The following is a 27,139-nucleotide window of genomic DNA, read 5'->3' as shown; positions in this document are numbered from 1 at the left end:
AATTTTTAATATTGGAAGGGTCTGTCACTAATATGGGGTAGGGAGATGGAATTATCTGATGTTCTGGAGAGACTGGGCTAGGTTTCAGGATTATCTGGACCAAGGACCCATCTGGAGGTTGTAGGTTTCTGGAAAGTTACTCCAGTGCCTAGAACCTTTGTGGAATCTTATATATTGCCCCAGGTGTTCTTTAGGATTGGATGGAAAGGTCCTGGTTGGGGTTTGGCAGATTATGATAGGTAGCAAGGTCTACCTGAAGCTTGTGTAAGGGCAACTTCCAGAGTAACCTCTCGATGCTACTTGAACTCTCTCTGCCACTGATACTTTATTAATCACACTTCTTTCCCCCCTTTTGGTCAGGATGGAATTGTTGATCCCACGCTGCCAGGTCTGGATTCATCCCTGGGAGTCATCTCACACGTCGCCAGGAAGACTTTCATCCCTGGATGTCATGTCCCAGGTAGGGGGAAGGGCAATGATTTCACTTGCAGAGTTGGGTTTACAGAGAGTGAGGCCACATCTGAGCAACAACAGAGGTCCTCCATAAGTAACTCTTAGGCATGCCTATAGGTAGTCTAAGTTTCTCTGCTACCTACATAAGCTTCATAAAAGTTAGCCTCATGATCAAGGGCATGGCCTATTGATTTCAGTATCCATAAAGATTGACACAGTTTCAGGGGATTTCCTGATGGTAAGGTTTAATAGTTCCATAGTTTCTCTTCCCTCCCTCCGGGGACATTGCCAATACTTTTTGATTATCTGCTTAATATACTCTAGGATGTTTCCAGGCATTACAATAATCTATACAGGATTAAAGGACCTCTTTCTTATTCTGTGCTTCCTGTATTTAATTTGTTCAAGTGAGCTATACAGATAGGTTGAATTAGATTATGTACTACAGAAAATTTCAGTTCCAGGTCAAATAAACATTTCTTCCATTCGTCTCAAAGAGTATGTGTGGTTCTAAAATATAGACACTGTCTTCCTTATCCCTATGTTCTGAATTACTTGAACTCCAACCTGTTCGGTTTTGTTCTTATCTCTAAATATCAGGTTATATATATATAATACAGCCTCTCAAAATCCAGAAATAATAATCACCACTCTGGACTTAATGTGTCTGCTCTAAAAGCTTACAATCTAGGCCTCTGTTTCCTTATAAGCATTTTGTAAAGGTGACCGTACCATTGCTGATCTTTTCTTTCTGGCTTATTTTGTCTCACCAAATGTCCCACATGTTTATTCACATCATTGCACACCTCACAACATTGTTCCTTTCTGTAGCAGCACAATCTTCGTTCATTAAGTATACACCATTGTTCACTAATCTACTTCTCCATCAGCATCCTTCAGTCACCTGCATTCATCGGGCATCATGTGGAGGGCCCAAAGTCCAGAGTCCATCAACATTCTCAATTTTAGATAATTTCATTGTTCCCAAGAGACAGAAAACCAATAGACACACCCTCACCAAACAGGAAATCTTAACCTCCTCTTAACTCTTGTCTCTCATCCATTATTTATCTCTGCTGTTGCCATGGTAGTGCTAATGGTTTCCTTTTGAACATAGCTCATAGTATGTAATAGCTGTTTCTCCCCTGTATCCTGGACTTAAACATTCTTTATACAAGAATCATATCTTTGAAGTAATTCTTATGAGAACTCATTCATATTTCTAGTGAGTCAGTGGGACACGTAGCTCTATACAACCCCTTTCAATTTTGCTCATCTTCAATACGGTAATATTACTTCTAAACCCACTAGAGAATCTACTTTGCTCCTATCTATTCCGGGGTGGGGTCTTTTTGATTAAGTTGTTTACAAGAAGCTCTGACCCACCCAATTGTGGGTGAGACCTTTCCATTAGGTGGTCTCCATGGAGATGCGTCTCCACCCATCTTAGGTGGCGTTGCTTACTGGAGCCTCTGGAAAAAGCTACAGAGCTAACACAGGCAGAGACATTTGGAATTTGAAGAAAGAAAACACCCCAGGGAAGCTGTTCAAAAAGAGAAGCCAAAAACCCCAGCAGCAGCTAGCCACATGCCTCCCAGCTGACAGAGGTGTTCCAGACCCATCAGCTTTTCTTGAGCCAAGGTATCCTTCCATGGATGCCTCAGTTTTGACATTTTTATAGTCTTAGAATTGTAAGCTTACAACTTAATACATTCCCTTTATAAAAGCCATTCCATCTCTAGTATATTACATTCTGGCAGCTTTAACAAACTAGAACACCTATCATATGATCCAGCAATTGCATTCCTAAATATATAACAAATTGGAATGCATGCATATGCTGACATATGCTGGAGTATTCCTAGCAGCACAATTTGTAACAGCTATAGGTTAGCTAGATACTGGTCAAATACTGAAATACCCCTTATTAGAATTGAAAGTGGTTTATTCACACAATGGAAAAGTATACTGCAATGAGAATGAGCAAATACTAATATAGATGAGTCTTACAAACATAATAATGAATGAAAGAAGACAGACAAGTGTACACACTGTATACTTTCATTTATACATATAAAACACAAAAGCAGGTAAATCTAACTCATGGTATTTGAAGTCAGTATAATGGTGGTTACTCTTGGGAAGGTGGAGGAGAGCTCTCTTGGAAGAGAGTAAGAGGGAAGTTTCTGGGGTGCTGGTAATGTTCATCTTTGTACTGGTTACATGGGTTATGTTTGTGAAAATTCATCAAGCACTATAATCCTATGCACTTTTCTGGGTGCATATTTCAAAAAATATAAACAAAAAAACTCCACACTCGTATAGGTGTTCTGAGTGTAGTGGAAAACTGACAGAAAAATGTATAGGTTTCCTAGTTACCTAAGGAGGTCTCAGATTATCTGAGGGTTTTAACTCTTATGCAGTGTTATATATACATGTATCATAATATCTCGCATTTTGTTTAGAAGCGCATGTCACAAAAGCAAGCTGATAACATGGTAACAATCCAAAAAAGGTAAGAAATTCTGATGAAGAGACAATAATGTGTTAGCCACAGGCTGTTGTAGATCAGAGAAAGAAAAATTAGCATTGTTGTTCTGATACTCTGCAGAGGAAAAGAAAAGCTTTGTGGTCAGTTTCTTCCTCTTCTTCTTTACTGAATGCAAGCTTGAGCCTCCCAAAATAGCAGTTTAAAGTACCCCTGGCCAAAGAAATGCCGGTGAGGATTATGAATGGATGTCTATGTTTGTGAAAGATCCTGGGGCCTCTATCATCTAGAAATCAAAGGAATGGTGCTTTTGCAACAAAGCCTTGCAAACCTGAGATTCTGATGAGGATGGGGATGTGTGTAAATATCTGGGAGGGGGAGGATAAGGAAGTGTTTAGGGGGTCAGGGAATCTTCTAGTGGCTCTGCAATTGACAGATGAGATTAAAACTCTAGCTACAGGAAAAGTCAGGGCCACTGACAATTGGAAATATTGACATGAGGCCACAGAGGCCTCTTCGCTGGATTAGGACCAGATGGGTAATAGGCTGACCCCCTCAGCTGTTCATCTTGATAATTAAAGTAAATCTTGCACCTGTGATACAAGATTAGCTCAGAAACCAAAACAACCATGGGTAAAGTATATTTGTTGCTTTGAACACAAATGCTTACTGTCAAGAGGCATCTAGTTTAGGAAGCATTTAGTTTGGAGGAAGGACAAAAGAACAGTTTCTGCTTAACTCCTTGTCACCTGGGCTGATTTCAAAGTAATTCAAGAACTCACAGTCAAGAGTTTTCCCCAAGAACCAGATACAAATATTGCCTTGAAAATTGAAGGCTGTAACTAAAGCCCTGAGGCAGCTTCCTGTGACACAGACGTCAATAGCATGGATAAATGGAAAGAAAACCGCATTAGGTAACCAAGATACCTGGGTTTAGTCCCATCTCTAAGTAAACCTGGATATATCTTTTAGTTTCTCTATGGCTCCTCTGGTCGATAAAATGGTTGTACTGAGAAGCTAGGATTTAACAAATGATCAGGATTACTGAATCATTATATAAATATCTTTTTACTGTTTAGTATATTAGAATAGCCAAAGGGAAATACCTGAAATTACTGAACTTCGGTCCAGTTGCCTTGATCTATGATAATGATTGCTTAACTATATAGCTTTTATATTATGATTGTAAAAACCTTGACTCACTTCCACTTGTACTCCCTTATCCTGATTTTCAACTTTAGAGTCTTATCACAAAAGACAGCACCTAATGTTTATTAATAAGGGAACTTGAGTCAGTCCAGACTAATCCATCCTATTTCCTAAATTATCTTGTTAGACAAAGCTGGATCTAACCAAAATTGGCCCATTTGACATGCACAGCACCTTAAACTTTTAACCTATAAGTGACCTATACCTCATTACAATCTTAAATACTTTCTATGACTAAGCATGTAATTAATCTGCGCACACTCAATAATTAGATCATCTCCAACTTTGTCATCTCAAGCTATTGCACTCATTATCCTAAAACTTGCTCATCTTTTATTACTCTAAAAGTACCAGAGGTACCACAGTTCAGGGAGACAGGTTTTTAGATGGATAGGCCATCTGATCTCCTGCTTTGCACTTAGCAATAAACTCTCTTATTGAAACCCTGGAGTTTCAAGAATTGGTTCTATGAACACATTGAGCAGAGAGTCCACCCCCTTTGACTGGTCTCATGGGGAGACTGAACCAGAGCTCTGGAATCCAGATCTTGAAACTAACAAATTTATGAACTTGCAGAGTGATGGCAAAGATTATCAATGGAGGTGGTTTCCTGGGAGAATTTTGAAGACCCAGATGGAAAGGGTCTTTTCCATTTTAACAGCTTTAAAATGCTAACGTACAAAGAATGGATCCACTTTATGTGCATTAAATTTCCCTTGTATGACTAATATTTCTAACTGGCCAAAAATGTAGGCCCAAACAGAAGCTAGCTTCAAGTTCTAAGCATGATCATCTGTCAGTGAGTAGCTGTATAAAGTGTATTTTACACCTAAAGAGGTAAGTACAAGTCATGTGAAAAATCATTCATTCAGAGTATATTGTTTTCAAAGCATGGGTCAGATTCTTTTCACTGATTAGGAAAGCCTGGCTATGATTATTATTTTTTTAAATTTCTAAGTATTATCATTTTTTGCTACAGCAGATAAGGCTAAGCAGCTGCGATAGAACCCTCCTCCTCATCGCAAGAGGATTTTAGGAGAAAATCAGTCAACTAGAAACCTGTCTGTGACATACGTGATGGAAAGGTAAGGACTAGACCCTTCACAGGTAGAAAGGGCATGAGAGCGTTGAGTCCCACCCATGGAATTGCTGTGGATCTGCCCCGCTTCACTAAAAAATGAAAATAACCCAGTAGTCAGTGATGTGAAATGACTCCCTAAAAGGGTCATTATTAACAATACATCCAGTTCCACCCACATCTACGTCTATCGAGAATACCCAACATATGAGGTCAGGGATAGGAGGAAGAGAAATAAGTGGCATTGCTACCTTACCCTTTGAATACTTTTCCTTCTTTCAGTATCTGGAATTGAGTCCTAAAGCTGATTAAACCCATGGGTAGCTTAGGAGGAATTTGCAGGAACTAGCCTTTTAATTCCTTTCAAGAGACATGCTGGTTTGATAGGACATGTCCCCTAGAAAAGCCATGTTTTAATCAAAATCCCATTGTGTAAAGGCAGAATAATCCCTATTCAACACTGTATGTCTGAATCAGTAATTAGATCATTGCCCTGGAGATGTAACCCAATCAAGAGTTGTTGTTAAACTGGATAGGGGAGATGTGTCTCCTCCCATTTGGGTGGGTCTTGATTGGTTTCCTGGGAGGCCTATAAAACAGTAAACATTTTGGAGAATGGGAGATTCAGAGAGAGCAGAGAATGACATAGCCACAAGCAGCAGAGTCTACCAGCCAGCAAACTTTGGAGATGAAGAAGGAAAATGTCTCCCGGGGAGCTTCATGAAACAGGAAGCCAGAGAGAAAGCTAACAGATGATGTTCACCACGTGCCTTCTCATTTGTGAGAGAAACCCTGAATGTCATTGGCCTTCTTGAACCAGGGTATCTTTCCCTGGATGGATGCCTTTGATTGGACATTTCTATAGACTTGCTTTAATTGGGACATTTTCTCAGCCTTAGAACTGTAAACTAGCGACTCATTAAATTCCCCTTTTTAAAAGCCATTCCGTTTCTAGTATACTGCATTCCGGCAGCTAGCAAACTAGAACAAAACACATACAAGAACGTTAAGCATCAACTCAGCAAAGGCAGACACATCCTCTGATCCTTGATTGTTTAAAATCAGTTCCACTTATCCCAGCTTTCCAAATGTATAGGGAAAAAAAAGATCAAAGTGTTGATGCAACTAGTGGAGGCTTAGTGTTTATTTTCCCTTTATATTCATCTGCATTTTCTTAATTTTTTTTTTAATAACCAGGAAAATGAAAAGACTAAGCAAGTCATCATGCGTTACTCTACCTGCATAACAGCTTAGAAGTACACAACAAAACAGCTTGGACCAAAATAAATGGTGGTTATTTCTAGGTGGCTTATGGGTTATGTTTTCTCTTCATTATGCATTTTTTTTTTGCATGGGCAGGCACCGGAAATCGAACCCGGGTCTCTGGCATGGCAGGGAAGAATTCTACCACTGAACCATGGTCGTATTGTCCCATTATACATTTTTTAAGTTCAGTGTACATACTGACCTTAGATCATTCCAAAAATAACTATTTTAAGATCTAGCAATCTGGTCGTGGCATTTTTCAACCAAGAATCTAACTGAATGGGATGTTTGGGAGTCAGTCACCAGAAAGTGGAACTATAGTAGAGGGAGAGCACTACTGCTCTTGGCCTATGTTGCAAAACACAGAGATGTGTGGTGGTGGTCAAAGATGTCATCCAGGAGGGAGGAAGACAGTGACCTAAGATTTCTTCTTCCCGAAGGTCATACTCTGGGTGGGATGGGTTCTACATGTCTGAAGTATAAATTTAACTGCCATCACATATTTGGGTTATAGTACTCCCAAACATCAGTATTTCTCTGGTATTCTCACCCAGCTTCCCAACACCCCTTCCCACTCCCCTTTCAGAGTCAGCAGAAATGACAGTGGGGATCTGAACTTCTAAGAGAAAAATCCTTCTCTTGACCAGGGCCTGTCCACCAGGCCACAATAGAAGAGTGTTCTCCTAATCTAGTGCTAACTTCTTTATAGATGTGAAAGAACCATGAGCTTATTTTTAAGCACTGCTGTTCACAGTGGTGATGTCTTAGCATGGATTCAAGTAACCTGAACAAAGGACCTAGCTAGTAAGAGAGCAAAGTTTTGATCTTCCCTTACTCTCATAGTGCCTATTATCACATAGCAGTCTAGAGAACCTAAATCAGTGGTCTGAAAAAGTGAGAGGCAGAACACCTACATACACAATCATCTAGGGATGCTTATTAAATAAATTCCTGGACATTCTCAGGACCCAATAATCTCCATTTGAAACATTATTTACCTTATACTTTATGGGTATCCCAATAAGCAAACATAAAGAATTGTAGAAATGCAGATTCTTTAAAATGAAATGTTAACATCTGAAAATTAAAATTTATTATAGCAGTGATCTTCTGCTGTTATGTATGTACTGGCATACTCTTCTGTTTAATAAGCTCTTTAAGGAAAACTTAAACATATTTATATCTTTCAAGCCAAAGGCTTTCAAGGTCTAGCTCATCAGTTATTGCTTCTATACAAATAATATAAATAATTAACACACATCCTTTCAAACTGTAAACTAAATGTGTTATAAATGTCAAAAATTGTTCTCAAAAGCCTTTGATAATTTCCATGACTAAAAAAAAAAACACTATATGTATATATAAAGAAATAACAGATAACAATGACCACTATCAACTTTATTAGCCGCAATATGCATTATTTGTAATTATATTATAAATCACATTTAACTTGTATTAACAAAAACTAATTCTGAAGTGTTTATTCAAGAATTACGTAATTCCAAACATCTTCCAAAATACAGTTTCCTAGATTGCTACAAAAGAAAGCAAATTCAATAAGAAATTTAAATCATTAAATATGTTTCACTAATATATACATACACAATGCCAAGCGATTAATATTTAGTCCTGGAATGCGTACCATGTTTTATGTTATTCCTCATTAAAGGCTCAATCCAGCACTTTGTATATGCTATGTACAACAGGCAAAGTTCAGTGTCCTTAAGAGTTTGAAAGTTGCTTCAATTTATAGCTGTGGTAGTTTGTCTACAGGGGTGTCAAATTTGAAGTCTGTAGGAAATAGATCTGGGGCTCGAGGATAGATTAATCTGTAGGATTGTCTGATTGTAACATCAGCAACACCAGCAATATCTCCAATTTCTAAAAGGCAAAAATCAAAATAGTAAGTATAATTTCAATCTATCACATTTCAATTTGTAACAGATATAGTAATATAAAATGCTAAAGTAGAAAACAAAACCAAAAATAATGATTAAAAAAAATCGATGATGGAAATACTAAGTTAATAACAACAGTAATAATGGATGTTGTACTTATTACCTCAAAGGGCTGTCATTAGTATTAAATGATTTAATATATGCTTAACATCTGAACAGCTTTCAGGATATAGCTTTGAGTGAGAACTATTATGTTGGTAGTCATTTAGAACTGATTGCTCCTTTTACTTTATAGAACTTTTTCAGGATCACAGAAGTAATCCATGAATACATATAAAGAAATTCACTTTATACTTCTGTTGGAAAGTTTCCCTGCAACCTCTAAATACAACTAACTTCTGTAAAGAGGACCTTGTAAAAAAACAAATGAGATCATATTATAAACATCGTTTACTTCTTTTTTCTTACTAACTATACCTGAGATCAGACAGCTATATAACATGATATAGATGTTTCCACTATTACAAAAGCATACAAGAACATATCTATTGTGCTCACATGAGTAGCTAGGAATGGATATACTTTTTCCTTTTAAAGTCATTACAAATCACTTTTTTTTTCCTTTTAAAAACATTAAAGGAAATCACAGAGGACTGCCACCTGGCAATATCTGATGAGTTATAAATATTTAAAATGGATTTTTAACTGATAAAGGAATTTATTTTCATATAAAGAGTAAAACAGGAATCCAACTGAAAAAAATTCTTTACTAGAGAAGTTTCGGGTTTACAGAACAATCATACATGAAATATATGATTCCCATATATCACCCACCATCAACACTCCGCATCAAAATGGATTTTTAAATATGCCCTTTAATGCAGACTCACTTTACTACCTTTCCAAGTCAGTTCAAATCATAAGATTTAACTGATCTTCAGTACGGATACCTGCCCTCAGTGAGCAAAAGCTAATTTTAAATTTACTTATATCAGGATATTCTAGACAAAGTACTGATAAGTCAACAGGCTACCTGGGAAGGAAAAGGCCTTCCACCTCAAGAAAACCCTTCATATAAAGCAGAGAGCAACAGACAGCACTGCGATGCACATTTCTGTGTTGCTGATTAGAATAAGGTTTATGATTAGGAGTGAAGATAGGGACAATCTAACTGGCTACAACTTCTCAATTTCCCAGGAAGACTCAAATATTACTTAAAAGAATATGGATGTAGGGGGAAGGAGATGGCACTTTTAAATAACTAATGGCCTGCCTCCTCTTTCTCATCGTTCCTCCATATCATTCATTACTTCAATGCAGAAACTTACATGTTGAAACTTAATATTTCACCTACATTATTTTGAAGAGGGTTCATTGCAGCTAGTAATTCACAACCTCACTTTTAAATCTAGATTTTTTTTCTTCTAGCTGCTCCAAAACATTGGAATCCAGAAGAAACATATGTATTTTGTTTTGGTGAAAAATAACATATACAAAGGAGCAGTAAATTTCAAGGCACATCAAAACAATTAGCTGTAGAAGATATGAGTTACAATTCCATTATTTTAGGTTTTTACTTCTAGCTGCTCTAAGATAACTGGAGACTAAAAGAAATATCAATATGATTCAGTAATCATACTTGTTTGTTAAACCCTACCTTCCCTGTTTAATTACACCATCAACTTTGATCTTTCTCCCACTCTTTGGGGGGTATGTGGACTATGCTCATTCTAACTTTTTCATGTTGGAAGGGGCCGTCAATAATATAGGATAGGGGGACAGAACTAGCTGATGCTCTGGAGAGGCTGGCCCTTCTGCATGTCAGCACCTATCTGGTCCAGGGACCAATCTGGAGGTTGCAGGCTTCTGGAAAGTTAACGTAGTATAGGGAACCTTTGTAGAATCTTACATACTGCCCTAGGTTGGGTTCCATTGGCAGGAATGGTTTTGGTTGGGGTTTGGCAAGTTATGGGAGGTAGCTATATCTAACAAAAACTTGTGCAAGAACGACTTCCAGAGTAGTCACTCAACTGTATTTGAACTCTCTCAGCCACTAATACCTTATTTATTACACTTCTTTTCCCCTTTTTGGTCAGGGTGGCATTGCTGATCCCATGATGCCAGGGCCAGACTCCCCTGGGAATCATCTCCCATGCCACCGGGGAGAATTTCACCCCTGATGTCTTGTCCCACATAGGGGGAAGGGCAACGATTTCACTTGCAGAGCTGGACTTAGAGAGAGGGAGAGGCCACATTTGAGCAAAAAAAGAGGTCCTCCAGAAGTAACTCTTAACCTATGAGTAGGCTAAGCTTGTCCACTACATACATAAACTTCTCAAGATTAAAGGGTTGGCCTAATGATTTGGGTGTTCCTAACGTTGACATAGCATCAGGGGTTTCCGTGGGGGTTTAATACTTTTTTATTATCTGCTTAATATACTCTGGGATGTATCCAGGCATTACATTAAACTATACAGGATTAAAGTCCTCATTCTTATTCTGGGCTCCCTGTGTTTGGATTATTTAAATGTCTATCCAGACAGGATGAGTAAGATTACGTGCTACAGAAAACTTAGGTTCTGGACAAAATAAACCTTTTTTCCTTTGGTCTCAAGGAATAGATGAGGTTCTAAAGTACAGACAATGACTTTCTTACTCCTATGTTCGGAATTACCTTAATCCTGACCTGATCAGCTTTGTTCTTATCTCTAAATACCAGGTTATACATCTATAAAACAGCCTCTCAAAATAACAATTACCACTCTGGACTAAATGTGACTGCTGTAAGAACTTACAATCTCGGTCCCTGTTTTCTTATAAGTATTTACAAAATGAGATCATACAATAATTGCTCTTTTGCTTCTGGCTTATTTTGCCTTACCAAATGTCCTTACATTTAGAATTGATTACTCTTTTTTCTGGTTAAATCTTTTTGGGGAATCATAGAAATAATATATGAATGCATATTGTAAAAAAATTTACCCTGTATTTCTGTTCGAAAGTTCCCCCGAGAACCCTAAATTCAAAAATGGCTTTAGGAGGTTGAACTACTTGTGTCTACTCATTTTACTACTTCATTAAGAAATTGTGAATACTATAAGAAAGGAGTAAAGTCATTACCCCTCCCCACCTACCACGTGGAAATGACTTCCCTGGGGTATAAGTCTCTCTGGAAATGTGGGACCTGACCCCAGGGATGAGTCTGGCCCTGGCATCTTGGATTGACAATGCCTACCTGACAAAAAGGGGGAAAAGAAATGTACCAAAACAAGGTATCAGTGGCTAAGATATTTCAAACAGAGTTGAGAGGCTGTTCTCAAGGTTACTCTTACGCAAGCAGTTAGCTGGATACTGCTAACTGCCAGGGCATACCAAGCCCCAATCAACAGTATTCCTGAATTATCTAAAGAATACCAAGGCTCTATCTGAGGCTCTATAAATAAATAAACTCACTAAGATTATATTTCAGAAACTTAAAATTTCCAGATTGTTCCTATACCAGATAAGCCCTGAAACCCAGAGGCACCAGTCTTTCCAAGAACATCAACTAGTTGCATCCCCCTCCACTCCATAATGTTGATACTTCTTTTCAACATGATGAAGTTAGAATTGCTCAGATATTCCTGAAGATTAGAAGGATCAAATGAGGAGATGTAATAGAGAAGACAGAATTTATAACAAATGCTTGTGACTACTGAATCACTATAACTGATACAACTTGTTAGCTTCTAGTGTACTAGGACAGCTAGAAGGAAATACCTGAAATTGAAGAATGATAACTCACACCATACTTTGAAATTTTCTCTATAGCCACTCATTAAACTGTACTTTGAAATGTATCACTTTTCTGCATATATATTTCACAATAAAAAATGTAAAAAAAAATCTCCTCAGAGCGTGCCAGAATTCCAATGATAGACATTAAGCTTATTTTAAAAGCTTACTGTATCAAAGGTACAACATCAGCACCTTCCCACTAATCTTAATCAAATGAGACAGATAGGAGTGAGGTAGGAAAATAAATGATTATAGGGCATCAAGTTGACAGAACAAAAGAAACAATAATAAATTATTACTTCTTAGGAAAACAGGGGAAAAAAAGGGAAAGAGAAAATGATCATCAAATTTAACATTCTGTGAAGCTCAATATAAAACCCAGTATTTCTATCTCTAAGGTACCATGACAGGCAGTGAGAAAGCATGATTAAAAAGGTGGGGGAGAGGCGGGGAGAAGAACTTCTTAAAGTGAAGAATATAACTGAAATTAAACACTCAATTTAAGAGGGAAAAATAGTGCTTGCATGTGGGATTTTATCTCCAAATATTTTTATTCAAGCCACTTAAAGGTAAAACACTATATTTTCTTAAGTTTTAATGCTGAGGAGCTACTTCTTAAGTGGGAGTTCTGGGCAATTACCTGCCTAATAATTGAGAGTAGACAATCACATATATGCCTTCACAATTTTATTACTGCTTTTCCCAATGAAGAATCTTACCTTTTTGGGTCCTCTTCTCAGCTGAAGCCTGTGAGGCCATGTAAATAGCTGCTGCCGCCACAGATATTGGGCTCCTTCCAGGAACCAAGTCCAGTTCCACAGCTTTACGGGCTATGTGCGTAGCTGCCATCTGCACTTGTTTAGGAAGACAAAGATTTGAACAGAACCTGGACATGAAGTCCCCAGTTGTAATCAAATCCACACTGGTTTCTAAAGCTTTCAAAATCAGTTTAAAACACCGACCAATTTCTTTCTTAGAAATTCGTGATACAGCACATATTTCTAAAAAATAAAAATAAATAAATACATATAAATAAAACCAAACAGTTCATTTTAAATTTAAAACTTTAATGAGATAAACATAATTCATATAATTCATTTTTAAATCTGACATTTCTGATTATAAAAGTAATATACATTAATTATAAACAATACAATCTTGCCTTAAAGATGAAACCCTAATCCTCTCAGTGGTACTTCCCATAGAGTTAATTTAGTATTTCTTGGTTAACTTAAATGTTTATCACATTTTAAAGAAGATAAAAAAGTTAGACTTTTTAAGTTCTCTGAAGTTTCAATCATGCAAACAAGCTTCTTCAACTAATAACTTTTTTGATATTTTATATTAATCTGTTGTAAGAAGTCTATTAAGGAGATGGATTATGAAAATACTCAAGCTGAAGAATGTAGTCTACCCAATGGTGTGTAGATGTGACCCCTGCTACTATAGATTATATCTAAATGGGATAAAATACCTGACCTTATTATTCTAAATATTCAACTACCAAAACATTTTTAGAATAAATTTAACAAAGCCTATTTTAGCCGTAACAACAAAAAAGGTGATGATAAAGGCCACCGTCTATTTACTCTGACATAAGATTCACTGCAAATGAATAAAGGATAATTATGGTCTTAAGCTAAATTGCTATCTGGCAGTGAAATCCAGTTTAAATGTCATTGCAACATTGTGACTAGGCTGTCACATATTCATGGGTATGGAAACAGTATGAAAAATTTTTAAAAAGTCTCCAAACTTAGATGTGAAAATATAAACCCTGTTCTTCAAGAGAAAAATTTCCACTAACACTTCCTAAAGAACTGATTCGCTCATTTGCAGACATCTGTGCTGGGAGTAGAAATTATTTTCCCTAATCAAATATGACACCTCAATGACCACAAATAATTAGTCAGAAGATCTTACTAACAGAGAACAATGTGGGCTTATAAGGACTAAAATGACTCTAAATGAGAAAACACCCATAAAACAAGTTGGTCAATAAAGTTACAATTTGAGCTTGTTAAGAAACTAAATAGGCAATTAAAAAATGATTTTCAAGTGACTAGCTTCTTAGTGTCAAAGCTTCTTGACTTTTGGTCCATTACTTTAATATGACATAGATAACAGTTTGATCTATGCAACTAAAAACTTACCTTTAAATGTCCTAGGAACTCCTTCTTGTCTACAGGCAATATAAAGACAAGCAGAAGCTATGGCATCATTAGCTCTTCCCTTTAGGCTCTTCTGTTCATACACTTGCTTGAATAAATTATTTGTTCGGTCCTTCAAAGCAGAAAAACCAAATTTAACTAATTCTTGGCCATTTAATTAGTTGCAATATCAAAATGTCATGTGCTCATTATATTATGTTAACCAAGCCAATGCCAGACAGTTTAAAGGAGGTAGATGAGAACTTACAACTATATTTCGAGGGAGGTTGATTCTGTCTGCCATAGTAGTAATTTCCTTGAATGCATTCATCATTGCCCGATCAGAACTACTCATTGTCCTCCGGTTTTGGTACTTTGAATTGCCAAATTCATCAAAACTGGCAGCTCCTGTACCCTATAAAACAAAGTTTCATAATTCTACGCAAAATATTTTTGAAAACCTGAATGACTGGACAATTTCTAAGATAATATAACTTGTAAGATCTGATTCCATATGAAAAACTATCCAAGAAATCTACCCTGTACATCCTCCCAACCCCACCCCCTAGATAGAAACAATACCAGGGTAAGATGGTTTTAAAGAGTTTTCTCAAATACTTATACAATATATAATTCAAAACAACTATTGAAGAAGACAGAAAATGGAAAACTTAAAAAATAGAAAACTTATATGAAGTGAATACAACCATGATGCTAAAATGTGATATAAACTGCGTAAAAAAAGAAACATTCTAATTTTATTTATGATTATGATGTAAAATATTAAATACTGGAAAAATAATATAACAGCATATTTAAAAACAGTATCATGAATAAGGAGAAATTATTCCTAAATGCAGGACTATTAGTAGTTAATATAGTAAATCTAGTAGCATAAAAACCTAAATTAATATACCTTAAGGAGAAAAAAAACAATCACATGGCCTTCTCCAAAGGTGCTAAAAAGACAAGTGAACAAAACTTTCAATCCATTTTTAATAAAATTCATGAAATACTAGGAGCATTACCGGTAAAATCAGAAATAAGAGGCACCTTCTCCCAATATGATTATGTAACACTGTACTGGAAAAATTTAATTTGGAAAGAAAAATTACAAGTACAAAATTGGGAAGGAGGTTATAAATTACTACTCTTTGTAGACAGTATCTTTGTATACCTAGACTGTCCAGGAAGTCAGAGAAAAAAAAACTATAAACAATGAGAGAATCCATTGAAACAGCAAGGTCAAGATTAAGAAATTCTAGAAATCAACAATCAACCATTTAGATTACAATGAAAGAAAATATTCCAATTATAATAGTAACAAAAAATAAGTATTTAGGAATAAATTTAAGACATATGCAAGACCTTTATCAGGAAAACTTCAAAATGTTCTTTGAAGGACACATCTAGGGAAATGAAAAGATATACAATATCTCTGGGTAGGAAAATTTATCACCCTGAAGTCAGTTTTCCCTAAGTCAACTCGCAAATATAAAAAAAATGCAATGAAAATAAATTAAAGTGATTCTAAAGTTTATATGGAGAAGACTAGTGAAGAAAATGCTGAAAAAGAAGTGCAATGAGAGGATGTTAGTCCTATCAGATATTAAAAGTACAGTTGTGGCATTTTAATAAGTAGGCCAATGGAACAAGAAAGAAACCCCAGAAATATTCCCCCAGAAATATGGAAATTCAGAATATGATAAATGTGGCGTGTTAACCTTTTTTTTGCCACATAAACAACTTTCAAAGGATACAGGAAAAACTAACAGTGGTTACCTGTTTCTGGGTAGGGGGGTTGGGGGTTGCAGTGGAAAGTGAGAGTTTGGGGGGTCAAGGGTGAGGAATACCTACTGCATTCTTTTACACCTTTGTTTCTGAGTCATGTATTACCTACTGAAAAATAATTGAACAGTTTTTAAAAAGTATCAATTATATGGACTCTTACATTTTAAAATGCCCTTAGTATTCTTTTTCCCAGCCTGTAAGGCTAAAACAAATGTAAAAATAACTTAGGTTAAAGATATTTCCGAATACTGTAAACTTCTTAACCAGCCTATCCCATGCTTTTCAAATTTTATATGCAATTTACAAAGCATGAAAAAATAATTAACGACCTGTTTTTCACAAGTTTCTTGAGACTGTACACTATTAAGTCCTGAAATAGTATATACTGCCTTGATTAGTCCTTCAAAATAATGCCACTAATACTGACAATGCAGAGAGCAAAACAATCAAGTGCCAGCTTGTCAGAAGAAATCACACTATCTTCCATAATAGGAGCTACCATTTCCTGAGCACATACTACATGCTACAGGTTGTGCTATAAATATTTTATATGCATTCCTATGTAAGCCTCAATAATTCTATGAAGTACTAGTATCTTCATTTCACAGATGAGATTAGTGAAGTTTAGGTAAGTCATCAATCTGCCACATCAGAACATAACTATGTTAAGCTCCATTTATATTAGGCAATATAGAGGGTTAAGAAAGGACATTCCTAACATTCAAGGAACACTGACATCAATATTACACGGAATTCAATTTCTGTGCAAAATGTGCTTCATAAAAACAAGGGATGCCGATATAAAGACTCAGATTTCTAACTGCTGGTCACCCCTTTAAGTTTGAAGAGACACACAAGTCAACCATCATTCACAACGGGATTACTGGCATTCTATTCACAGGTCAAGATTCCCCACTGGGGCAGTGACTGATATTTTTGCAAAGTTCACAAACTCTCTGGTCTTTTGGTCTTTCTGCACTATTTATGGGCAAGTGGACTTATTACTTTGCCAATCATGGTAGACAAATCTCCATCACTTAGAAGAGGATTCTGAGAATCTCCAACTCGAGATGGATCCTTTGTTGCTTTGTCATTGCTGAAAGTTCTCCATTCGGATCCCACATCAATAACCCGGTCACCTAAGAATATAAACACAAATCTAAATCATCTGGTCAGGCTGGGTTTTCCTTATCAACATTGCGCCCAACTTCAGCCCTTTGATCCTCGGAAATCTCAACATGATCATGTAGGCCCCAATTTAAATATCACGTGTCACACAGTTGTTCTGACATTCTTTTAACTATAAAGTCAGTCCAATAATAATCCTTTTAAATGTTATGATTAGTCATATTCTAACTCTAGGAGAAAAAGTTAATCAGAAAATGTATAACAAAATTAAGCTGTACATAAGTAATGCAAAAATAAAGCAATATAATAATGATTCAGAACCAAATTATGTACAAAATTTGCAGTAGGCCTTGGCAAAAAAAAACCCCCAAAGAAACAAAAAACAAAACTAGAAGACGCTGTTTAGAATGGCATTAACACACACAATTTAATATTTAAAAGTGGCTATACTTTCATTCGAAATACTTTTGTAGAGAATTAAGTACAAGCTTATGCTTTTTATATTTTTTTGTTCTTTCTTTTTTTGGTAAAGGAAGGTTTTTTTTGTTTGTTTGTTTTTTAAGCATATGCAGGCTCTGGTTATCGAATCCAGATCTCCCGCATGGCAGGCGAGAATTCTCCCACTGAGCTACCCTTGCACTGCCCAAGTTTGTGTCTTAATGTAATGTAAACTATGTGATGAAAAAATATTTTTGGCCAAGAGACCATAGACCAGATAGATATATCAAGATTACACTGATTACTACTTTGGGAGAAATGCTCACTAGCTAGTGATATCTAAACAATAGATAAGAGTTAACACCTAACACTTACATATAATGGTCATTATGCACTTTGTGAAGATCCTCATTTCATCCTCACAGCCTTATAAAGGTAGAAACCCATTTATTTGCCACTTTACAAATAGGATTTGCCTGGAATTGCACAGTTTATGTGACTAGAAGTGAAATGCACAACTGATTCAGAGTCTGTTCTATACTGCATTTCTAAAACAAAAGCTTTTTCATGAAAGTTTGGGTAAAGTTCAAAGCAGGAGTCAGAACATTTTTATCTTTGCCTATTTACAATAAGAAGTACGGAATAGCAGAAGTCAGTTACAACAGCAATTAAAGAAGTTACAGGTACCGAGAATCAATTAATATAATGGTTAAGAATGTAAACTCTGCTACTGGCTGTTAAACCTTGGGCAAATTCATTCTTCATTTCTGTGATTTGGCGTCACCAACGCTAAAGACCGCAAAGATTAAATAAGTTAACACATATACAGTGCACATAAATTGCTTAAAAGGCAGTTTAAAGTTCAATAACAGTTATTATTCCTATACAGATAAAGATGGCAGTTATTCTGATAGGTTCTCCTCTTTTGGGGGTGGGAGCTGGAAATAAGGACACGCAAAATTTTAAAACAGTAGTCTCCATATTCAGCTTTAAAAGTAGCAGAGCACTCTGCTGTAGGCGTTTGATCAGGACAAGAAGGGAGGTAGTGTGAACTTTCTAGTTACATATTGTACAGTAATTAAAATGTTTACAAACAGAATATAATGGTCATAATCTAATCTCAATATTCTGTTTAAGAAAGTAGGTAAACAGTACTCAAGAATGATTCACCACTGATGGCTTTGGTAAAATAAGTTTTTCTTTGACCAATCAAATCACTAAGGAATAACCAGTTATCACCTGGACTATGTGTCCATGTCACAAGGGTAATGAAATTAAAGGTCTCTGGAAATTTGAAGAGAAAGCATTAATTAGCCAAGATGCTTCACTTCATAGGGTTTTTCTCTTGTTCCAAACTAACTTACCACTAATTTATTTTATTGCCTACTTTACATTGCTATCAAAAAGGCAAAATTATTAAAAGGAAAAAATAAAAGCTGGCCTAGTATAGTATAAGTAGAACATCCAAAGTTGGATAGTGATAGAATTTTTCCACATATGTAGGAATGATCTAAATGACTCATTCAAGATTATCTGCAGTTTATGCTAACATTCCCTCTTTTTATATTTAACTGCTCAAAAACACCATGTAGAAGAAATAAAATTTCCAAAATAATTCATCACAAAACTGCAACCAGACAAGCAGATTAACTGCATTTGTAACAGAAATAGAGCAGATCCATTCAGAAAAAAATCAGTACATGCAAAGGATTTCATTTGAAGAAAACCTAAACGAGGAAGGTTTTTGAAAACTGCTCTGAAAGAAAACTCCAATACGGAATCTTTTCAAGGGGTTATGGTACGAGGTAACCATAATTTTTGAGTATAATGAATCTTTGACAAGGAAGAAGCCTGCCAATTAGCAAACACACAACCTCACATATCCTTAAAGTTCTAAAAATAGAAGCATACCAACTTTTTATCAGTTCCTTTTTTTGGATAATTAACACCAGAACAGAAGAAGGTCTATATATGAAGACTTAACAGCTAAAATTTTCTTTACTCCTTTCATTTACAGAGCATGACTGAAAAAATACCTTAAATTATTTAAGTCCCCCATCCAAAAAAGGAAACACATCTGTTGAGGACTTAATAATGTCCCCCACAAAAGGTATGCTTAGGTCCCAACCCCTGGTCCTGTAGGTGTGAACCCAATTGTAAAATGGACCTTTGAAGATGTTATTAGCTGAGCCGCAACCAACTGAATGAAGGAGGCCTTAATCCAATATGGCTGAAATCCTAAAGCAAAGGAAATTGAACACAGATGGAAGAAGCCATGGTAACAGCCAGAAGTTGGAAGTCAATGGAAACAGAAAGTGAAAGAAGACACTGCCATGTGTATTGCCATGTGACGGAAAAGCCAAGGAAACTCCAAAGATTGCCTGCCAGCCAGCAGATACTGAGTAAGCAAACCTTCTAGCCTCTGAAGCCATAAGCCAATAAATCCCTGCTCTCAAGGCAATCCTGCTAGGAAATTAAAACACCCAACATATATATTTATATATTTCACACATGTACAGTTCTTAAACAACATTTTTTTTGTCAGAAAAAAAGAAAATCAATTTTATTTAAGTGTGGAAGGAGATGCACTTCTGATCTTTCGTTTTTAAATATATATATTTTTATTGACAAATTTTCAGACATACAGTCGATACATGGTATACAAACTATGGCTCACGATATCATCACATAGTTGTGTATCCATCATCATTATCATTTTTAGAATATTTGCATCACTCCAGAAAAATAAAAACTCATACATTCCATACCCCTTACCCCTCCCTCTCACTGATCACTAGTATTTCCATCTATCCAATTTATTTTACCCCTTATCCTCGCTATTATTTATTCTTTATCCATATTTATTTACTCATCTGTCCATACCCTGGAAAAAAGGCACATCAGACAGAAGATTTTCACAATCACACAGTCACACTGTAAAAGCTCTATCATTATACAACTGTCTTCAAGTGTCAAGGCTGCTGGAACACAGCTCAACAGTTTTAGGTACTTCCCTCCAGTCATTCCAATACACCATAAACTAAAAAGGGATATCTATATAATGCATAAGAATAACCTTCAGAATAACTTCTTCACTCTGTCTGAAATCTCTCAGCCACTGAAACTTTATTTTGTCTCATTTCTCTTTCCTGTTTTGGTCAAAAATTAAACCACATATCAAAGCTTATTTTTTAGAATGAAAATAAATATAAACTGAAATGCTCATGTTTTTTTTCAATACCATTAAGGGTAAGGTATATGTATGCTCTAGTTTGGGGACCACTACTAAAGAAAGTGATACTAATGAGTATGAAATGAGATATTTTTCTGTATTCTAAAGAAAGCATCAAATATCAATGCGTAAATTCACATAATAGTCTTAGACAGTTTCACCTCATTTCTCAACAAGAAATTTAGAGTAATTGTTAGAATCGCAACCACCAATTAAAAATGGCTCAATCACTTTGGCACCTAATTCACATACTGGCAATTCCACTCCTAAGTATTTGCCTATAAAAGTCTCAAATGAGAATATTCATAGTAGCATCATTCCTATTAGCCAAAAATTGTAAATAGCTCAAATGGTCCTCGACAAGAAAATGTATACAATGGAACACTATTCAGCAAATAAAAGAATACTGTTACATGCAATAACATGAATGTACCTTGAGCCTAAAAAATCAGTCACAAAAAGGTAAAATTAAATGAAAGCTAAATAATCTGCAAGGACAGAAATCAGTATCGTAATTGTTGTTGGGCAGGGGCTGACTAAACTGGAAAACAGCATAAAGGAAATTCTGAGGTGATAGGGTATTAGTTACACAGGAGTATGCACTGTCAAAAAAGTCACTATATTTAGGATCTCTGCATTGTTTTGGCATCTAACTATACCTCAATGAATAAAAATTCGTTCTTACCAAAATATTGTTAATTTTAAATTAAAGTGCACCAAGCCTATACATTATTTTAGGAAGGATTGAACAATTTTTAGCTATCTTCCTGGTCAAGGAAATATTTTCTTTCCTGAAGGTCTTTTAGATTTCAAAATAAAAATGTCATATATAAGGTTAGATCTAGATTGGGTGGGGGTGTTAAAAAAATCTTCCTTTAAGCTAATAATTTCTACATTTTATATTTTGCCACTTTTTTTAATTAATTTTTTAAATATGATTTGAATATTCTAGATATAGAACCCCACCAGTGTGGTAAAGGCCTTGTTTCATTTCCAATGCATAACTCCCATTTCCATTTCATATCTATAGCACTGACCAAAACTTTCAAAATGATACACCTGATTATAAACAGGAACGTTTCCAATATTTTAACATTACGTATTAAAGCCACAGGTGATTTGAAAGTCTTCTATTAAGATGTCACTCTACTCTAATTCAGCATATTATATACATGGAATAAATATTGAGTTTATTAAATGTCTGTCATCTTGGCAGACCAGGTTTCTTATGTAGTATCTTACATTTTAAGAATGAAACATAGCTGTTTGGGGGCTTTTATTCTTCTAACACATACATGTCAGGATACATTATGCTGAAGTAAAAAAATAATTCCAAAAGCTGAGTAGCTTAAAACTAGGATTTATTTCTTATTCTTTAATGTCTATAAAGGGACAGCTGAGGGGCTGTCCAAGTCATTCTTACTGAAGGTGATGGAATCCCGACTACCCAAGACAAAGCCCATCTTCACAAGAGTGGGAAGGGAACGCAGTGAATGTTATGTACTAACTTGATGGTTGTTGACTGGGAAGTGATACAAACATTTCCACTCATGTATCAATGACCAAAACTAGTCAATGGGGTAAGGAATTAATTACGTTCCTACCATGTGCCCCAAAAGAGAAAAACCAGATATAGCAATGAAGTTATCAGTACTGTTCCACATGACAGTTAGCAACCAGAATTCAGCACTGTATTTTTCAAATTTATACCTCTATTCATAAAAATGTTTTTTATAACTTTCTTTTGTGTCATATGACAAACTGATGAATCAACGTTATCATAGTTTGGCATCTGCCACAGAAACGTGGTCTGTCAATATGATTTTAGGTCCTTCAAACATAACCTTTTTACTAGTTGGTTGCTTGTTAAGTCTTTATTAATAAAATTTAAAAATGTTAAAAGGATGCAATGCCTCAGTTGGGGTGATGGACTCCTGACTTGCAACTCTGAAGTAATCTTCCAGGAAGGTAAAGTTATCTTCTATTACATCTTAAATATTTTATGATGGATATCTTATCTTTTACTGCTTTCTGCAACTTCCTATATTCTGTGGATATGTCTTAGCTTTGTTCTCTGCTTTACTGACTTGATTTCCTAGAATGTGAAATCTGCTAACTGCTCCTAAAACTGTTTGTTTGTTCCCTTGTATTGTGTTATTTTTCTCTGCACACATTTAATAGAAACATTATGGAGACTCTTTTTCACTGATCACATAAATCAGGTATTTTCTATAACTTTTCTTCTAGTAATTAAAGTATATCGGGCAGAATCACTGCTCTCCTTTCATAATTCAGTCTGTAATCATAAGCTTCATGATAATAATTTTTTATTACAAGTTGAATAAACAGAATCAATCCAGTGGAGGTGGCTGGAAGGAAAACTTTTCAATCCACTGCCACCAGCACTCTCAGTTCTTTTGGGTCCCTGGTAGATAGGAGATTGCTCAAACAATTCTAATTGTGTATTAGTAAAGATGCAGGTAGGGCTGCTACAATCAAAGCAAAAATAACAATGACCTAAACTAAGTCAGAAATTTCTTACATTTACAGTATGGTTACATCCTGGAATCATGTGACCCAGGTTTGTTTTATTTTTCTGATATGCTCATCTTCAACATGGCTTGCATTTTGTAGCATAAGATGGCTGCTGTATTCTCTTCCATTATGTCTATATTTCGGCCAGTGGAAAGAGGAAAAAGGAGAGTACATTCAAACACATAGGCATGGATTAAATTTACGAAGATGTTTCAGTGGGGAACATCAAACCATCATAGACAGGAAGCCAATTCTGGAGAGGGTCTAACTTTCTAGTCTGATCCTGAAAGAATATTTTGTTTTCTGTTCCCTGCTGTAATTTAATAAAGGAATGTTTTAAAAGGGAATATGAAAGGTGGTGCCCAGAATTTCAATTCCTTCTGCCATCTTCCTGGAAATTAACTTTATTTAAACATTTGGCGTATGTAACATGTCACAGAGAATTCTGAACATGGGAGTTTTAGAACAATACCCAAAATTACCTGTTTCATAGACTAGATTTGTCTAAAACTTGTTCAGTATATAACTACAAAGTTTTCCAGGATGTGCTAAAATCTAAAAGTTCAATAATTAGAATGTAATATTATTCAAAACATGAACAAATCCAAGGCATCAAATATATTTTAAAAACTAAAAGTGAAAAAGTGCTATACTTCTTAGCCAATTCTACTGTACCGCAAATCTAATACTGGAAATATAATGCACCATTAGCTTCTATACCTTCCTTAGTCATGTAACCTTTTTTACCACTCATGACATTCCAACGAATCCTGTGTACATTTTTTTTTTAAATCTTGTGCTAAAAATACAATTTTGAAGAGAACTCTGATCAAGAGGTTCTTTATAAATGAGGTACTATTAAAAATACAGTCAGTTTCTAAATCAGTTTATGTTCTCATAATACAAGCTGGGTAGGAACACAGAATGAATTATGCTAGAAAAAAAGCATGTCAAGGTTTATTTCCAAGAGTACCCAGAAAATCCTACCATAATCAAGACATTTAGACCCTAAAAAACCAAAACCCAAACAAGCAAAAAACACCTATACAAGCTGACAGTGTAATTACCATTTGTAAAAGTTTCTAAAAGAAAATAGATCGTATGTTCCAACCCCAAATAACTGTATACATCTTGCTTTGCCTTGAATACAGCTAATTCTGTAGCAGCAGCAATTAGGCTGAGGAGCCGTGACACTGATGCAATATGCATCCTAGCCTTGGTCACAATCAACTCAGTCACTCACATACTAAAACTCCTCAAACCTCTATCCTTATGTATAGTTTTCTTTTTCCCTCTGCTTGGAATGACTTTCTCTCCATAAACCATCACTCATTCTTAAAGATCTGGCTCCAATATAAATTCAGCAGTATTTTCCCTAGGAAGTCAGCATTCCCTTTCTTTCTGTTCTCACCACACATGGAAGTTATATATTTAAGCTTTTACCATACTCTGTGATATTAATTTGACACCCTTCCTTCCACACCCCATCTCATCTTACTATCACTCTTACTGACGACAGTGCTTAACCGAGAGATGCAGTAGAGTTGGAAAGACCAAGGACTTTTGAATCTCTACAGATCTGGATTTAAGTGGCTTTGCATTTACTAGATATGGAATCTTGCACTAATTACCTAAGCACTCTAGGCCTCAGTTTCCCCATCTGTAAACTGGAAAACCCCTAACTCAAAGAGCAATTGTGATAACCAAGTGAAATTAGTAATATTCTGATGCTTAACAGAAAGTAGTGTCCAAATTAAAAATTGTAAATTAAGCAAGAAGAGCTGCCAAAGGGATGACAAATCAAGACCACGAAACTGAAGAGAAACATGCTATACTTCAGAAACATAATTTTGTCATATTAAAATAAAGCTGAAATACTGTGACTACTAATTTAAAGATGGTAACCTAATAATCTATAAAATAGTACAATCAAAGCACAAGATATGTCAGATCCATAGCAATCGCTCAAATACATAGCTCAACTGACAAATAGAAAGAATGGTATTTCAGACTTCAAATAACCATCATTTTCTATAAGGTTAAGAAAAAAGGAACACTTACATTCCCAAAATATTTATCACTGAAGACTCATACTAGAGTTATATACTTTATATATTCTTTAATTTGATTTTTAACCTGGCTCTTTTTTGGAGGAAAAGAAGTCTTATTTTATAGATGAAGAAACTTGAGCTTGCAGAAATTATGTAACTTGACTACAGTTGCATAGTTTATTAATTCTAGGGCTACTGACTTTTGGTTATATTAGGAGCTAGGGAGATACATGATTATATGTTATCTGCCCTGCAGGAGTTTTCAGTCTAGCTTGGGAGACAAGAAAATTAAGAAAATAAAGATGAAGAATCTAAAAGTACAGAAGATCTCAAATAATATAGTAAATTGCAAAGTAAACAGTAAAGATTCGTGTTCCTTAATAAGTTATCACTGTACTACCTGCAATACAATTTCTGGGAGTGGGGCCCAGAATTTTTTTAATCATGTTTCCCAGCTGATTCTTAAATGCTTACATGTTTTAGTTTCACTGGTATAAATTACACCCGGAAAGAGTTTAGGAGGGAAAGGCCATAAGTAATTCATTTTTGTTTCAAATCTACCTAAATTATTTTCTGGTGTTTTCCTTATATTGTTTTTAAGAACAATATGAGAATTTAGATTTAAATGGTACACAAAAAGTGGCTTGCTTTAACTAGAAATGATACTCTAGTTTGAAACAAGTCCTCATGGTGAAATCCTAATTTATAAAATTCATGATAGACCACTTTCATGTTTTAACAGCTATTACAGCAACTTAGTAACCTAGTACTGTGCTGACTGAAAATCAATGTACAAACATTGAATAAGGTCAAATTTATGAACAAACTGATGATCTAAATGTGATTATACTGCCGCCTAGTGTCCAACTTTTAAAGTGATAAATTCATAAAGAATTCTTTGGGAAAACTCACAAAAGCTATTGGTACCAATAATGTTATGGTAGGAACGACAAAATCTTGCTTTAAAAACTGGTCCTGTTAAAGATCACCCCAATATCTTAAGGATCACTCATAAAATGATACAACCTATGCCAAATCAAAATGCTTTATATAAAAAATCCTGTAACAAATATAAAAGGAAAATCAAGTAAATATTACATATTAAATGCATTAAAAACACCATTAAAAATAGCTACACGTGCAACTAGGTGAATGAACCGTGAGGACAGCATGTTGAATGAAATCTCGGAAACAAAAAGACCAATATTATCATGCCTCATTCAGATGGACTAACTATAATATACAAACTTGGACAGCTGAAATTGACAGCATGAGTCATCAGGTTGGGGCCTATTGTAAAGAGACCTAGATTGTAAGCTCTTGCAGCAGTCACATATTCAGGAGTTGTAACTTGTTATTTCTACATTCTGAGATACTGAGCTATTTGTGAACCTGATCATTCCCTGAAACTTCAGGTATTTATGTAACACCTGAGACTCAGAGTTAGAGCACTGAAACTATGAAAGTCAGTATTACCCCATATAGCAATTGTTAAAAAAAGTAAAAAAGTGATCAGAAGTTGACTAGAGATATGAATGAAGATGATCTGGATAGGACTAAAAAGTAAAGGATAATATGGTCTATATTTTAAAACGTAAACTTCTGTGTGAGACTAAGGGAGAGATATTTATTTGGTGCAAAATTT

The 27,139-nt window shown here is 35.4% G+C and overlaps 1 protein-coding gene and 1 long non-coding RNA gene across 2 annotated transcripts in view; one reads left to right on the top strand and one right to left on the bottom strand.

Annotated features, from left to right (window-relative positions):
* Positions 1 to 265: 265 nt before the first annotated feature.
* LOC143650064 (uncharacterized) lies at positions 266 to 6,593 on the top strand. The gene is made up of 3 exons (XR_013159340.1): positions 266 to 460; positions 5,130 to 5,235; positions 6,426 to 6,593. It is a non-coding gene; the product is annotated as an uncharacterized LOC143650064 (long non-coding RNA).
* Positions 6,594 to 7,877: 1,284 nt separating this feature from the next.
* The window catches only part of GTF2B (general transcription factor IIB), a 31,574-nt gene continuing 12,312 nt past the window's right edge, over positions 7,878 to 27,139 (bottom strand). The window contains exons 3-7 of the mRNA XM_077120362.1: positions 17,116 to 17,249; positions 14,588 to 14,734; positions 14,323 to 14,452; positions 12,889 to 13,170; positions 7,878 to 8,375 (exon numbers count right to left, since the gene is read on the bottom strand). Of these exons, the coding sequence (XP_076976477.1) occupies positions 8,242 to 8,375; positions 12,889 to 13,170; positions 14,323 to 14,452; positions 14,588 to 14,734; positions 17,116 to 17,249 (827 nt within the window). The 3' untranslated portion in view covers positions 7,878 to 8,241. The remainder of the gene's footprint in view (positions 8,376 to 12,888; positions 13,171 to 14,322; positions 14,453 to 14,587; positions 14,735 to 17,115; positions 17,250 to 27,139) is intronic.

Source organism: Tamandua tetradactyla, chromosome 11 (assembly GCF_023851605.1).
Source record: "Tamandua tetradactyla isolate mTamTet1 chromosome 11, mTamTet1.pri, whole genome shotgun sequence".
Taxonomy (NCBI): domain Eukaryota; kingdom Metazoa; phylum Chordata; class Mammalia; order Pilosa; family Myrmecophagidae; genus Tamandua; species Tamandua tetradactyla.
Note: the sequence above shows the minus strand (reverse complement) of the source record. Positions and strands in the feature narration are given on the sequence as shown.